We start from the raw sequence: 13,180 nt of genomic DNA on the forward strand, positions 1-13,180 counted from the left end.
GACTAGAAAGAATGGACCTGCTGCTGCACATTTAAAGAAGAAAAGAAGAAGGGGGGAGGGGGGGGGAAGGGGGTAAAAGGATATGGAGGATGAAACATAAAGATGTATAACATAAATCTGTAACAATCCAAAATATCAATAAATTTTTTTAAAAAAAGAAGTTTTGAGAGAAAAAGAGCACATTCTTTCTCTTTCAAGACCTGAATCCTTCGGGCTGCTGCTTTTCCTTAATATTAATCAGCCAATCAATCACTTTTTCAAACAGCGGGGCTACCAGTGAAAAAGCAAGCTCCGCTGGAAATTCATTTTGGGGGCTGACAAGAACCGGCAAATGGGCAGATCAGAGGCTTTAAGACCTCTACGGAGCCAACAGAGGCACGGCTCCCTCTGAAATCTGGCGCCAACAGCTGAACCTTCATTAAAAACACCCCCCTTACATTCAAAGGCCCGCTCCGTTTGCCATTATTTCAAGCGAGGGACATCAAGGAGTCGTCATGTTATTTAGCCCAGATTTGCTCTCGGGAGTCTGACATCCCGATTCATCATGGCGACAAAAGCAATTCGTGCCGTTTGCCAAAAGATGCGGCTCCTCCGCTCCCATCTCCCAGGGCAGGAGGGTTCACGGCTCCGCTCCGCGCACGGAGGAGTTATATGCTGACTCTCTGATTTCCTGGAAGTCTCCCATTAATATCTAAGCTCCTATCGCTGCGACACGCGGCAGCAGACGTCTTCCGGAGTGAGAAACCCACTGGCTGTGAATGCGCTCATCGAAAAGGGATGAGACGTTTGCTTTTGAGTGTTCAGAGAGCCAGCGCAGGCACCCCACCATCCCAGCCTGTTTGGGGAAATGCGAGCTGTCAAAAGAAGAACCGCGGGGTGAGACTGTCTTCCGACTGCATTTTGGTGTTTGGGGGCTGCTGGCTGGTACACCTGGTCCAGCTGCCACTGACCTGAGGCTTTGTGAAAGAGCTTTGTTACCATGAGGACTACTGTCCCTCCCCCTTTGGGCTCTCCTGCAGGCCTGAGGCCTTATAGCCACTGCCAGGCACTTGGAAGGTACCGTACTGTGTTTCCAGCTTTCTCTGCAGACTACAGGGCTGTTGAGAATCACTCAGGAAACCCAGAGGGCCACGAGCATCACCTACAGCACCGAGCCAACGTACAGCAGCAATCCTAAGGGATGCTACAGAGACCCCGGAGGCCGACAGTCGCCCACTCAGGCCCTTGTACCGCTGATCACAAGGCCTGATACCCGCCAGCCCCAACAGATGCTCCAGCCGGCATGGTGTAATGGTTACGAGCAGGTGTACTCTAATCTGGAGGAACCGGGTTTGATTCCCCGCTCTGCCACTCTAGCTGTGGAGGCTTATCTGGGGAACCAGATTAGCTTGTGCACACCACCACATGCCAGCTGGGTGACCTTGGGCTAGTCACAGCTTCTCGGAGCTCTCTCAGCCCCACCCACCTCACAGGGTGTTTGTTGTGTGTGTGTGGGGAGGGGGAAGGAGATTGTAAGCCCCTTTGAGTCTCCTTGCAGGAGTGAAAGGGGGGATATAAATCCAAACTCCTCCTCCTTAAATCTGCACGGGAGTTTTATCTTTTTATTTGTTTTATCTACACCCAACCTTTCCTTCTCCTGTTCTCCGGTGTGTCCTCACAACAACCCTGTGAAGAAGGATAGCCCGAGAGTCTGACTGGCCCAAGGTCCCCTAGCCGGGTTGTTGGGCCAAGCAGGGATTGGATCCTGGGTGTCCTAAATCCAACCAATCACGAGGTCTGATACCTGCCAGCCCCAACAGATGCTCTGCCGGTCCTCCCTCAGAGGCTGCAACAGCAGCCCATAAGCCCACGGACAGCCCCTTCAGTACTGCATCCCTCCCTTCAATATTACTCTGGACCAAACGAGAGAAGACGAGGGGAGCCTGTGGAGTTCCCAATGCGTGCTTTTCAAAAACACCAATCTCCGGGGGCGGGGGGAGGCTATTCAGACCAGGACTGTTGGGTGAAGGGGGGTTTAACTGTCCCCCTGCCCTCCTTTCCCAACCTGGAACTGCCCCCAGGAGCTGCTTCTGCCCGGAGTTTACGGCACAGAGAAGCGGCTGACCAAAGGGCAAAAAGTAAATGATTATTTGGAAGTGCATTTGGGATAGGAAAGGGGGGAGGGTAGTCTGCTGCGACCTCGCCAGCTAGGAAGAAGAAGAGGAGGAGTTTGGATTTATATCCCCCCTTTCTCTCCTGTAAGGAGACTTAAAGGAGATGGTGTTTTTACCCTCCTTGCTTTGGGCATCCCTCCAGTGGAGCAAAGTTTAGGCACAACAAATCCTTTTTACAGTGGCTTACGTGCAATAGTCGCCATCTGCACATTTTCCTCATAAGAAGAATCATAGAGTTGGAAGGGACCACCAGGGCCATCAAGTCCAACCCCCTGCAATGCAGGGACACACCATCAAAGCACTCCGGACAGATGGCCACCTAGCCCCTGTTTAAAAACCTCCACAGAAGGGGACTCCACCACCCTCCGAGGTAGTGCATTCCACGTCGAAGAACCCTTACTGTCAGGAGGTTTTTCCTAATGTTTGGGTGGAATCTCTTTTCCTTCACCTTGAACCCATTACTCCTGGTCCCAGTCTCTGGAGCAGCAGAAAACAAGTTTGCTCCCTCACCAACATGACATCCCTTCAAATATCTAAACACGGCTATCATGTCACCTCTTCACCTCCCTGAATCTTTCCTCGTAGGGCATGGATTCCAGGCCTTTTACGATTTTGGTTGCCCTCCTCTAGACCCGTTCCAGCTTGTCAATGTCCTTCTTGAATTGTGGTGCCCAGAACTTGACACAATATTACAAGTGAGGTCTAACCAAAGCAGAATAGAGAGGTACAATTACATCCCTCGATCTAGACACTATACTCCTATTGATACAGCCCAGAATCGCATTGGCTTTCTTGGCTGCTGCATCACGCTGCTGACTCAAATCTCCAATGGCCAATCAGAACCCTCACTGGGCCCTGCCCTTATTTCAAAACACTTGGTGGGGGACAACGAGAGGCTTCAAAGGGCACCATGTGGCAGACCCCTGGCCTAGAGGTTTCTGCTCATTGTGTTGGGAGCCAGACAGCAAGAGGGTGAGAAGTCTTACCTTTGTTATGTGACATGGCGTACAAAAGGCACAGCACAAACATAGCGTAGTAATCATCCTCGGCACACTCCAAGGCATGGAACACCAATTCCAGGAAGGGCCTGGGGAAGACACAGACGCCTCAGCGTTGGCCACGGCCCCTCGACTGTTGGCTACCGAGAAAACAGAGCCGCTCCCGAGAGATGCCGAGCCAACGCTGCACCAAGAGGCCCTGCCTGGGACAGGAGGCATTTCCGAGGAAAACATGTTCATTTAATATTCCATTTATACACCACTTTTCTCCCCAACAGTGGCCCAGAGCAGCTGACACCATGTCAGCCAATTGGTCCCCTGCTGGGGAGGAAGGTGGTGTATAAACAAAGTAAACAAACTATATAATCACCAGCTCTTTGGCTGGAACCCAAGAACTTTCCAGCCCCATCCTGCCCAGGGCTCAGCATGGAGAAGCCCATGAGGAGCAGCTGCCCTCTCGCTGTACCTGCTCCAGTTGGACGTTTCAGCGCCGGACGCAGCAGCCGTCTTTTCCTCGTCAGTGATGTTCTGCTCTTTCACGGAAGACTGCTTGCACCGCTCCATGATGACCATCTCAATTTCTGGAAGGCAGCAGCAAAGAAAAGGATTCAAAATCGACATCTGGGCGGTACAGGGCAAGCGGGGGTCAGGGGTCAACCCTGTCCACAGGGCGGCCGGGGCCAGATTTGAGTCCAGGAGCCCAACAAGAGCGGAAGTGGGAGCTTTCGAGAGTCTGACGAGAAAAGGGACTTTGGCTCTCAAAACCTGGTTGGCCTGTGAGGCGTGACCACACGCCCACCTTGCTGTTCTTCTGGAGACCAACAGAGTGACCTTCTGGATGACCGTCCTTGAAGGGGGAAACGGCCACTGCTTCTGGCAGCATGTCTAATGATGCTCTCGTCACGCTGTTATGTAATGTTCTAATCCCCCCCTTTTTTTGTGCCTTGTTCATTGCTACTCTTTGTGTTTGTGATTTTGCCGCCAAGTCTCAGGGCGACCCCATAGGCAAGAGACATTCAGAGTGTTGTGGGTCATCCCCTGGAGAGCGATGAGTTTTCGGGGGATGGGCAGAACCCAGTAGGCCCAGGCCAGGTTGGGAACCAACTAGGCCTGGGCTTGGAGCAGCGAAAGCCCTTGCAGGCTCTCCTGGGTGAACAGCAGGCAGATCAGGACTCAGGGTCAGAAGTGCCTGCAAAAGCAGGCCGGGCACCCAGCCCTGCTCCAGCTGAAGAGACTCATGCACCCAGCTCACCTGAGCCCACATGTCAACAGAGGCAGCAACACAGGGAGCTCAGGCGAGTTAAATAGGGAAGAGTGTGCCCGCTAGCTGAAGAAGGCACCTTCTGTAGTAGGGAGAAACAAGAGTATTCACAGGGTGAAGACTGATGTGCTGGAAGACCCTGGAGTATTGTGTAAAGTTCTGGGCACCGCAATTCAAGACGGAATGGGTCCAGAGGAAGGCAACCTAAATAGTAAACGGTCTGTAGTCCATGCCCTCTGACAGTGGTGGCGAACCTTTGGCACTCCAGATGTATGGACTACAATTCCCATCAGCCCCTGCCAGCATGGCCAATTGGCCATGCTGGCAGGGGCTGATGGGAATTGTAGTCCATAACATCTGGAGTGCCAAAGGTTCGCCACCACGGCCCTATGAGGAGAGACTTAGGGAGCTGGGTATGTTTAGCTTGGTGAAGAGAAGGTGAAGAGGTGACATGATAACCACGTTTAGATATTTGAAGGGATGTCATGTCAGTGAGGGAGCAAGCTTGTTTTCTGCTGCTCCAGAGACTAGGACATAGAATAATGGGTTCAAGGTGAAGGAAAAGAGATCCCACCTAAACATCAGGAAACACTTCCTGACCGTCAGGGCTGTTTGACAGTGGAATGCACTATCCAGAGTGTGGTGGAGTCTCCTTCTTTGGAGGTTTTTAAAGAGATGCTGGATGAACATATGTCGGGAGTGCTTTGATTGTGTGTTCCTCCATGGCAGGGGGTTGGACTTGCTGGCCCTTGGGGTCTCTTCCAACTTTATGGTTCTATATCAAGCAGGTTCACAGAGTGTACCAGCCTGAACACAGCAAAACCCATGACTGCTGCAACGCTGCCTCTGACTTGTTGACTCTGTGTGTTCTGACCCCCGAACTGGGCCTCTGGTGCTGAAGCTGCTTGACGACCCTCGGACCAGAACCTGCCCCCTCCCACGACTCGAGACCTCTGCCTGACAGCCTGACTCAGGGCAAAGATGTGGGAGGGGGCACTCCCTGCCTCTGGGTGGACTGAGAGAGTTCGGAGAGAACTGGGACTGGCCAATGGCCATCCAGCAAGGCCACCCACTTTATGTGGAGGAGAGGGAGAATTGAACCAGGTTCTCCAGATTAGAGTCCACCATGCACCACGCTTGGATACCTTTTACATAGCATTTCTTCCTGAACAGCAGAGAGAGAAGGGATACGTAAAACAGCACGGTGCAGGGGTGAAGAATTTCAGACTATTATCTCAGAGACCCGAGTTCAAAACCCCACTTCTGCCAGGGAAGCTGACTGGGCGACCCAGGGCCAGTCGCGCTCGCTCAACGTAGGCAACCTGACAAGGTTGTCGTGAGGACCAAGTGGAGGAGGGAACAATAAGCCACTTTGGGTCTCCGTTGAGAGAGAGGCAGAATATAAGGGAATGACATCAATCAAATCATAAATAACGCGGCAACATTCAGGAAGGTAAACAGCAGCAACAAAACCCACAACTCAACACACTGCGAAACCGAAACAGGTTGATGGCTACCGGATAGAACTTTGCACACGGGAAGGTGACGAGGAAATAAAGCCAGAATTAACCGAAGTGTGGGAAAGAAGGCCAGCTCTTCCGAAGAGGATGATAGTGCTAACCATTCTAAGATGACTTCAAAAGGCCTTGCTGTCCGCACAGCAGTCCTGCAAGGTAGGCCAGCACCGTTCCCCCCACATTACTGATGGGGGCAAGGCTAGGAGAGAGTGGGAGTTTGTGGGCAAGATGAGATTTGAACCCACAACTCCCAGATCACGGTGACAGTGAATTACAAATCACAACCCAAGTGCAGGACTCAGATCTACAACAAAAAGCGGCAATTTGTGAGCTGGATGCGTTCAATTGTTTTCTCCCCCACTGATCTATGCGCTCACCTTCATTCTCTCTGCTTGGCCTGATACCTTTGGAAAGACCCTCCGTACCTTCCGGGCCTTCCTCGGGCACCTTCTCTTCTTCCTCGTCCTCCTCGACGTTTTTGTAATTCGGCCTCTTTTGCAGCCTCTTTCGTCCCTTGTGCTTGTTGATTTCCAGGGACCGCTCCAACGTCTCAGAAGGCTTGATGAAGCATCTGATGCCGGACTTGGCCTAAGACACGGACGAAACCAAACAGGAACCATGAACCGGGCAGCGGAACTTGCAAAGGCAGCATTGGACGCCTAGTAACTTTTTCACACAAATGGCTCCACTCAAAGTGTGTGGTTTGACGCTGAATTTTGTGCTGGTGTTTAGTGCTGCAAAAGCTCTCCTAGATCCACAAAGAGCAGGGGGGAAGAGGCAATCTGCAAGCACAACGGCCCCCAGGTGTCAGAAGGCCTCTTCCCAAGGACATCCTTTCCCAAGATACTACACTTAGGAAGAAAAAATGAAATGCACAGACAAGCCTCCACAGCTCCAACGGCAGAGCGGGGAATCAAACCCGGCTCTCCAGATTAGAGTGCACCTGCTCTTAACCACTACGCCACTGCTGCTTCCAAAGGCACTGAGGAAAGGCCTAAGCCGCTCTCTCTAAGCCCCGCTGCTCTGATTCAGTTTTGCACGAGCCCTCACAACCAATTTTGCGTTGCAAAGGGGATTCTGGCCCACGTGTCAATTTGGCTCAGTGCCTGGCCCTCTGCCGTCAAACTGTTATCAGCCTTCCTTTTTTAAAAAAATAAGTTTATTAGTAAATTAAAATATAATACAATAATAAATATCTTGCATTATACATAAAAAAACCTTACTATATATAAAGTTGCAGATACTTTCTCGTTACAATCTAACAGCATACTTCTTAAATTTTCTTATTTAAATCTCCCACAATGGGGAGTATGTTCGCCGAGTAGTTAAGTAAGGCTTCTCTTCCTTATTAACAAATTAACCTACTATCGAAATACGGAAAGTATAACTATTAGAGCTTCACTTATGTAGACTTTACACTAATAACTTTGAAAACATTAAGAGTTGAATTTAACTAATTCAATTCTGTCTTTTTTTGTAAAAAGAAGGTTTTCAGGGGTGTCCATATATTTTCTCTTTTCTTTGTATCTTCTTCCTGTAAAGATAATGCAATGCAATCCATATCCATAAGCATGTAAATTTTATCCAACCATTCATCTAAAGATGGAACCTTCTTTACTTTCCAGTTGGCTGCAATTAGTAACCTTGCTGCCGCCGTAAGGTAAGTTATAAACTTAGAATGCGGTTGGAGTTCTTTTATATTGTATAGCCCTAACAAATATAACCCTGGTTCCATCTTATATTGCAAATTAAGAATTTTTTGCATTTGAGCATGTATTTTACACCAGAATCTGGCCCACGTGTCAATTTGGCTCAGTGCCTGGTCCTCTGCCGTCGAACTGTTATCAGCCTTCCTGAACAAGACTCTGCTTGTTCTCCGCTCCCTTTTTGCACGCAGCATATCCTCCATGGCATAGATCCAGGTGACTCAGGTTCAAATTCCCACTCTGTCACGGAAGCCGGCTGGGTGATCTTGGGTTAGTCATCCAGCTCTCAGCCTAGCCTACCTCTCAGGGTTAGGGTTGTGAGAATATAGCGGAGGAGAGGAGAATGACATAGCTGTTGTGCCCCTGGACTGTTCAATCACAAGACTGTATACAGTTTGTTTCTCTATTATGAAATGGCACCAGGGATAAGAGTTTAGACTTCTATTGCCAGAACAAAGCACAGCCAGGAATGCAGCCACCATTTATACCCCTCGTTACCCCCTGTGCCATGTCACCCCAACCCTGATTACCAGTTCCCAAGGGGGATGGCACCCCTCAAGTCCCACGGTCCAGAGGTGGAGAAACCTCTCCTCCCCCCAGTGTCAAAACAACCTACATTCCTGCCAGACCCCGGGTCCAAAAACAATTGAAACTGTAGATTTGCTCTAAAGCAGTGATGGCGAACCTATGGCACGGGTGCCAGAAGTGGCACTCAGAGCCCTCTCTGTGGGCACGCGCAGACAGAGCCCCCCCCCCCCCCCTCACATCTAGGCTGGCCTGGGCTGCTGGGAATGATTATTAGCATGAAACCTAAGACCTAGCTTTGGGGAGTCAGTGTAGGTAACCCTGTTAAGTGCTGTTAAACCCCACTGATTTTCATGCAAAGAACTAAAGCGCGATCCTTCACCTGGGAGTAAGCTCGGTTGCTGGCAATGGGGCTTGATTCTGAGTAAACCCTCCTAGGGTCATGATTCACCTGTTGGAAGAGTTGCACGGTTGCTTCAAAGCAAAGCCACCGACTACCACCAAGCTTACTCCCGAGTAACGCATGCCTCAGAGCCAACCGGTTTTCTAAACAAAAAGTATTCAGGTTAAATTGCCGTGTTGGCACTTTGTGATAAATAAGTGGGTTTGGGGTTGCAATTAGGGCACTTGGTCTGGAAAAGGTTTGCCATCACTGCTCTAAAGTCTTTATTTTGAAGCAAAAGGTGAACATCAGCAAACACGATTCGGAAGATCCCGCACAAAACACTTGCCTATATTCCCCAAAGCTCCCCGCCCCCCCTGCACCCAAACGGTTCTCTCTATCCCTAGGACAAAGCACAAGAGAGCTGGGAACATTTCACACTTGATAAGCTGTTGCTGTTTCTGGCTCCGAGGCCAAAGACAGTGGGAGCACGATAGTTGGACACCTGCAGAGAAGCCTCGCAGATCCCTTGCGAATGCCCGCCACCCCCAACCGTCAGACTCAGGCCTGACAATTCCACACTACTGACAGAGCTACAACAGTAGGGGTTTCGTGAGCTGATTGGGCATTGCCTGAGAAGCAAAGCAACCCCCCCCCAATAAGCACAACAGGGAGGGGGAATGAGAAGAGAAAGGGCTCCGCATCCTAGTCAGGAGATGGGAGACAAGGCAGGATCAAACAGGGGCTCGTCATGATGAAAGCCTGCTTTGGGTCCCCACTGGGGTGACAGTGGGGGCCCAAAAGACAGAATCTCTTTTCCTTCACCTTGAACCCAGGACTCCTGATCCCAGTCTCTGGAGAAGCACAAAACAAGTTTGCTCCCTCAGCAACAAGACATCCTTTCAAATATCTAAACGTGGCTATCATGTCCCCCCTTAACCTATGCTTCTCCAGACTAAACATCCCCAAATCCCCAAGTTTCTCCTCATAGGGTATCACCAGATAAGCCTCTGTCACTCAGGTGGAGGAGTGGGGAATCGAACCCAGTTCTCCAGATTAGAATCCACCTGCTCTTAACCACTATACCACGCTGCTCTTCTGCTGCTCTACCCTGCAGCAAGCCTGCCTTCTTCTCACTTAGCACAGGGGGTGAAATGCTGAGCCACCAAGATCTTGCCAGTGTCCTACTTAGCAAGGGCTGCTTTTTGCCTGTAAAGGCCACGGGCTTCTTTTCAATCTCTGGCTATAGGAAGTGGTGCCCCAGAATAGTACAAGAACATTTCAACCTTTCTTTTTTTTTTTTAAAAAAAGGACAGAATTATTGTTTTGATAGTGCAAAACCCACAAAAGCCATAACAGTTTGTCCAAAACACTCCCCCAAACAGTTTGAAGCAGAACAGCACCTCACACCCAAGAAATTCTGCGGAACGGGTTCAGTGGAAACGGTGCCGCAGCACCAAACCACAGATTTCCTAGTAATAAAACCCACTTCAAGAAAAGTGGGCAAGACAACCCAGCGTGAGCTACTGTGCTAGGAAGAGGAGATTGTTTTCAGAGGTAAGAGATCTTTTTCATCTCTCAGAGTCTGCAGGCAAGAACAGGTCAGTTTCCTGCCTTGAAAGAAAATATAACAAGATGAGGCTGTACCAAATACTCTCCTGGGAACCTTCTGCGCACTGAAAGCAAATGCAAAAACGTCCTCTGAGAAAACACCAAATGCTCTGATCCTTAACTCAAAACAAACAGGCCAGCTGTGTTTGTCTTCCGTAGAACTGCCAAATTCAAGTCTAGCAGCACCACAGAGAACAAACAAGAAATTTGAGAGGGGGCTTTCAAGACTCCTGGCTGCTTTGAGTCTTGAAAGCCGATAACCTGAAAATCATGTTGTCTCTATGGCGTTATGGGTTCTTGAATCTAGCTGCATTCTTGGCTTACCGAGCTTTTCTGGACATCCTGCTCCACTTTCGCCGAAAACACTGACAAGTCTCCGTTCAGAATGACCTCGGTCAAGGAATTCACCAGAGGTGCGTAGTGTATAATTAAGAAAACCTGCAGGGGACAGAAGCAGAAGGGGATGTGAGAATGGAGCCGACCTGTGGGTGTCCCAGAGAGTTTGATATTTCTTGATGTTTCCTTCTATCTTAACCTCTCTAGCCCAATTCAGCCCCACAGAAGCAGCAAAGCTACACAGTCAGCCACATTCACGTGGCACACACCCTGAACCAAAAATCCCCCACAATGGAAAGCTAGCTCAGCAGTCCCAAGAGTTCCAGTCTGACTCTTTCTGCTGCCTCAGAGAGTAGGACACCGAGTGATGATTTAAGGTGCAGGAAAAGAGATCCCACCTAAACATTAGGAAAAACCTCCTGACCACCAGGGCTGTTCGACAGTGGAATGCACTGCCTCTCTGAGTGTGGTGGAGTCTCCTTGTTGGGAGGTTTTTAAACAGAGGCTGGATGAACATCTGTCGGGAGTGCTTTGATTGTGTGTTCCTGAATTGCAGGGGTTGGACTTGATGGCTCTTGGGGCCTCTTCCAACTCTATGATTCTATGGTTCTTCTTGCTGAGGAGCTATCTTTCTACTGGAGTATCTTTGTTTCTTTCAATCCAACACTTGGCCCCCCACCAGAAGAATGAGGTAGAGGCTCCTTCCCAAAAGCAGTGTGATGTAGTGGTTAAAATGTGGGAAACCCAGGCTTGAATCCCTGCACTTCCGTGGAAGCCCGATGGGTGACCTGGGGCAAATCACACATGCTTAGCCTACGAAGGGTTGACCCGCGGATAAAACGGAGAAAGACAGAATGGCAAAATCTGCGTCGGGTCCTCATCGTGAGAAAAGTGGGATATAAATAAACTAAACTAAGAAACCTTTCTACGTATTTCTACGGCATTTCTCGAGTTTCCTTCCCTTGAACGGGACTCGAGTGACACATTAAGCTGCATCAAAGCACCGTTGCACCAATGGCAGTGTTGCCTACTCAGGCTGGCAGCTGCTTTCTAGTCTCTGAAGTCCAGGTCTTCCAATGGCGACTGCCGACACCTTTCCTGACTCCTGCCAAATTTTTTAGGGAGCGGGTGGAGCCATTTTTGTGGCAATCGTTTTGTTGTTGCGCCCACCATGCCGGGTCAGAATTCCAAATGCCCCTGCGAGGACCTACTACCTCATCTTTTCAACGGGAGATGCCGGGGAGAGAACCTGGCACCTTGCGCATGCCAAGCAGATGCTCTACCACCGAGCGACAGTCTCACTTTACCCCACCTGCTTGTCCACTCACCGCAAAACACTTCCCTCACTCTCCAAACTCTCTTCCCCTGAAATACAGCAGACGCCGGGGGCAATGACTATACAGGCCCCTCTACAGCACCCAGAGCAGTGATTCCCAACCAGGGATCCATGGTACCCTGGGGTGCCGCAGCAATGCTACCAGCTTCCCTCACTTTTGCAGTGTCTTCTGCTGGTGCCAGCAAGGACATGGAGCTGGCCCAGGGGGCAGGACCTGCTGCAAGGTCAGCAGCCACTTCCCGCCACCCCGTGATTCCCTTCACCCTGGGAGGAGAAGGTGGTGGTGGGTAGGAGTGACAAGCAGGGGAACTGGGAGGGGAAGATAGGGGGGATGGCAGGGGTACCCTGAGATATGAAGAGTGAGGTCAAGAGTACTGTGACATCAAAAATGTTGGGAAACACTGATCCAGAGGCTTAACGGGGCAAAATGGCACCCAGGGCAAAACGGCGCCCCCTGTGATAGCTACGCCCCCCCCCTGCTCCCCATTTACCTGAGCTGGAAGCGTCCTGGGCAGCCTGGTGGGGCCTAGTGGGGTCAAGGGGTGCTCGGCTGTGGCCTATGCTGGGCCTGGCAGGGGCAGGCTGAGGGGTGCTCTGCGGCGGTCCCACTAGGCCACTCCTTCAGCCTCTGCCGGCTGAAGGAGTGGCCTGGCAGGGCCGGGGCTGTCCGAGGGGGAAAGGGGGAGGGGTGTGTGGGGCAATTTTACGCCCCCCATGTGATCGAACTGGGCCCCGCCCGGGGCATTTGTCCCCACCCCTCCCTGTGGTAGCTACGCCACTGAAAGCACCAGGTTCTCCACTGGCGCTGCGTGAGCATCAAAGCAGCAGTCATGATCACTGGATCCACCTTGGGATTTCACTGGAAAGATCACTGACATTCTCAACAATACGCTGCACCCCATCCAGAAACGTCAGACACGTACTTGCGACAGGAGATACAGGGCGACCTGGAGGCTTATTTTCGGACGCTCCCCGCCCTGCAGCAGCAAAGGATGAAGACAACAGTGTTAAAATTGGGAAGGTTCAGCCTGTTTGCGACAGAGATAATGATATCACTTCAAATTGATGGGAGGGAGATTTTTTTAGAAATTCCGAAAACCCACTGACAAAACTGGAGGAAAAAAACCACTTTCTTCTAAGGTCATTTGCATATATTTTTGGTTTCTTATGACACTAAGAAACAACTTTAACCATTTTTTTAAAGTGGGTGGAGAGTAGGAAGCTAGAAATCTACAATGGAACGACTTCTCAACACACCTCTGCTTCCTCCCCCAGGTTTTGGACAAGTACCAAAACACAGTGTTTACGCCTCAAGCAGTTAAAACAACCTGAACCACACGTGTGCCAGGGCCACG

The 13,180-nt window shown here is 50.5% G+C and overlaps 1 protein-coding gene across 5 annotated transcripts in view; it reads right to left on the reverse strand.

Annotated features, from left to right (window-relative positions):
* CLEC16A (C-type lectin domain containing 16A) overlaps positions 1-13,180 on the reverse strand; it is a 93,402-nt gene that overhangs the window by 53,294 nt on the left and 26,928 nt on the right. For 4 of the 5 annotated variants that reach the window (XM_048494329.1, XM_048494326.1, XM_048494327.1 and 1 more), the window contains 5 exons: positions 12,749-12,802; positions 10,478-10,591; positions 6,307-6,517; positions 3,618-3,732; positions 3,140-3,240 (listed from right to left, as the gene is read on the reverse strand). In XM_048494329.1, coding sequence (XP_048350286.1) covers positions 3,140-3,240; positions 3,618-3,732; positions 6,307-6,517; positions 10,478-10,591; positions 12,749-12,802 — 595 coding nt within the window. The remainder of the gene's footprint in view (positions 1-3,139; positions 3,241-3,617; positions 3,733-6,306; positions 6,518-10,477; positions 10,592-12,748; positions 12,803-13,180) is intronic. The other variant, XM_048494328.1, reaches the window with a different exon arrangement.

This window comes from Sphaerodactylus townsendi, linkage group LG04, assembly GCF_021028975.2.
Source record: "Sphaerodactylus townsendi isolate TG3544 linkage group LG04, MPM_Stown_v2.3, whole genome shotgun sequence".
In the NCBI taxonomy this organism is placed as follows: Eukaryota; Metazoa; Chordata; class Lepidosauria; order Squamata; family Sphaerodactylidae; genus Sphaerodactylus; species Sphaerodactylus townsendi.